This window comes from Otolemur garnettii, unplaced genomic scaffold (assembly GCF_000181295.1).
Source record: "Otolemur garnettii isolate 467f Iridium unplaced genomic scaffold, OtoGar3 scaffold00052, whole genome shotgun sequence".
In the NCBI taxonomy this organism is placed as follows: domain Eukaryota; kingdom Metazoa; phylum Chordata; class Mammalia; order Primates; family Galagidae; genus Otolemur; species Otolemur garnettii.
Genome location: NW_003852447.1, coordinates 324690 through 326596, shown reverse-complemented (window position 1 = coordinate 326596; position 1907 = coordinate 324690). Strand labels below are relative to the sequence as shown.

Here is a 1907-nt window from a genome sequence, read left to right as displayed (position 1 = left end):
AGGAAAGGATATAAACAGATATTTCTCCAAAGAAGATATACAAATGGCCAATAATCACATGATAAGATGCTCAACATCCTTAGTCTTCAGGGAAATGTAATCAAAACCACAATAGGATATCACTTCACACCCAGGAGGACAGGTATCATCAGAAAGACAAATGACAAGTGCTGGTAATAACGTGGAGAAGCTGGAACCCTCACACTTTGGTAACAGGATCGTAAACTGGTACAGTTACTTTGGAGAACAGTTTGATGGCTCCTCAAATGTAAAGCACAGATTATTACTAGACTCAACAATTCCACTACTAGGCACATATTTAAGAGAAACGAAAACATGACGTCCATACAAAAACTTGCTCACAATGTTCAAAGCAGCATTATTTGTAACAGTCAAAAAGTGGAAACAAAACACTCATTAACTGATGGGTTAATCAACCAAATGTAGTGTATCCACCCAATGGAATATTATTAAATAAAATTAGGCTCCTTCTTCACTTTTTATTCAGCAATAAAATCAAACTTGGTACTTCCTGGATGAACTTTGAAAACATGGTGAGTAGGCCTGGTGCAGAGACTCACGCTGTGATCCTAGCACTCTGCGAGACAAGGTGGGCGGATTACCTGAGCTGAGTAGTTGGAGACCTGCCTGCACAAGAGCAAGACCCCATCTCTAAAAATAGCTAGGGGTTGTGGGGGGCACCTGTAGTCCGAGCTACTTGGGAGGCTGAGGCAAGAGAATTACTTGAGCCCAAGATTTCGAGGTTGCTATGAGCTATGATGCCATGGTCCTCTACCAAGGGCAACAAAGTGAGACTCTGTCTCAAAAAAAGGAAAACATGGGGAGTAAAAGCAGCCAGTCACAAGAGACCCTTTATAGGTAATTAGTGGCTGTCTATAGCTGACAGGATAGGGGGAAAGGGGTAGAGGGGGGAATGAGCAGTGACTACTAATGGGTACACAGTTTCCTTTTGGGGTGATGTAAATGTTCTAAAATCAAATTATGGTGATGATTTTACAACCCATGAATATATTAAAAACCATCAAATTATATACTATTTTTTTTTTTGAGACAGAGTCTCATTTTGTCACCCTCGGTAAAGCATCATAGCATCATAGCTCACAGCAACTTCAAATTCTTGGGCTCAAATGATTCTCCTGCCTTAGCCTCCCTAGTAGCTGGGACTACAGACATCCACCATAATGCCTGGCTATTTTTTTTTTTTTAGACATGGGGTTTTGCTCTTGCTCAGGCTGGTCTTGAACTCCTTAACTCCAGCAATCTACCTGCTTCAGCCTCCCAGGGTAAAATTATACACTTTAAATGGGTAAATGTATGGTATGTGAATTATACCTCAAAAATGCCAGACTAATAAAACAGCAAAAAGTGAGCTTTTAAACAGAGCTTGCACCTTTGTAAGTGAGTAATTTAGAAAATATTTTAAAGTGTGCTTTCCTAAAAGAATTATCAAAAAGTGTTAACAGATGTGTTAACAGATCCTGAAGTGGTAGGATGATAACTTTTTTTTCCTAAACTTTCATCATTGATTTATATTTAGAAACTGTCATCAGTTTTTCACAATTAAAAAAACTATAAAAATTTAAAACATACCCAGTGAGGTTGGGACAGCACTTCATCTCCATGAGACCTGTCTGATCTAATGCACACGCATAGATATCAATAACATGGCCCGTTGCAGCAGCTCGATTAGCCAGTGCTTCAAAATGCTATAAAAGATTTTTACAAGATAAATCAAGGTAATACATAAAATCATCCTATAAATCTGTTTTCCATTAACAGATCAAAATGATCTAAGAATAACTAAAAGAATAACCCATCATATTTAAATATGATTTATTATTTAATTTTCTACAGTGCTCAAAAAATGATACCTGACATTTTCCCAT

General features: G+C 37.8%; 1 protein-coding gene across 1 annotated transcript in view; it reads right to left on the bottom strand.

Moving 5' to 3' along the window:
• SEC23A (Sec23 homolog A, coat complex II component) overlaps window positions 1-1907 on the bottom strand; it is a 63768-nt gene that overhangs the window by 42309 nt on the left and 19552 nt on the right. Inside the window, exon 9 of the mRNA XM_012806437.2 lies at window positions 1612-1727. Coding sequence (XP_012661891.1) covers window positions 1612-1727 — 116 coding nt within the window. The remainder of the gene's footprint in view (window positions 1-1611; window positions 1728-1907) is intronic.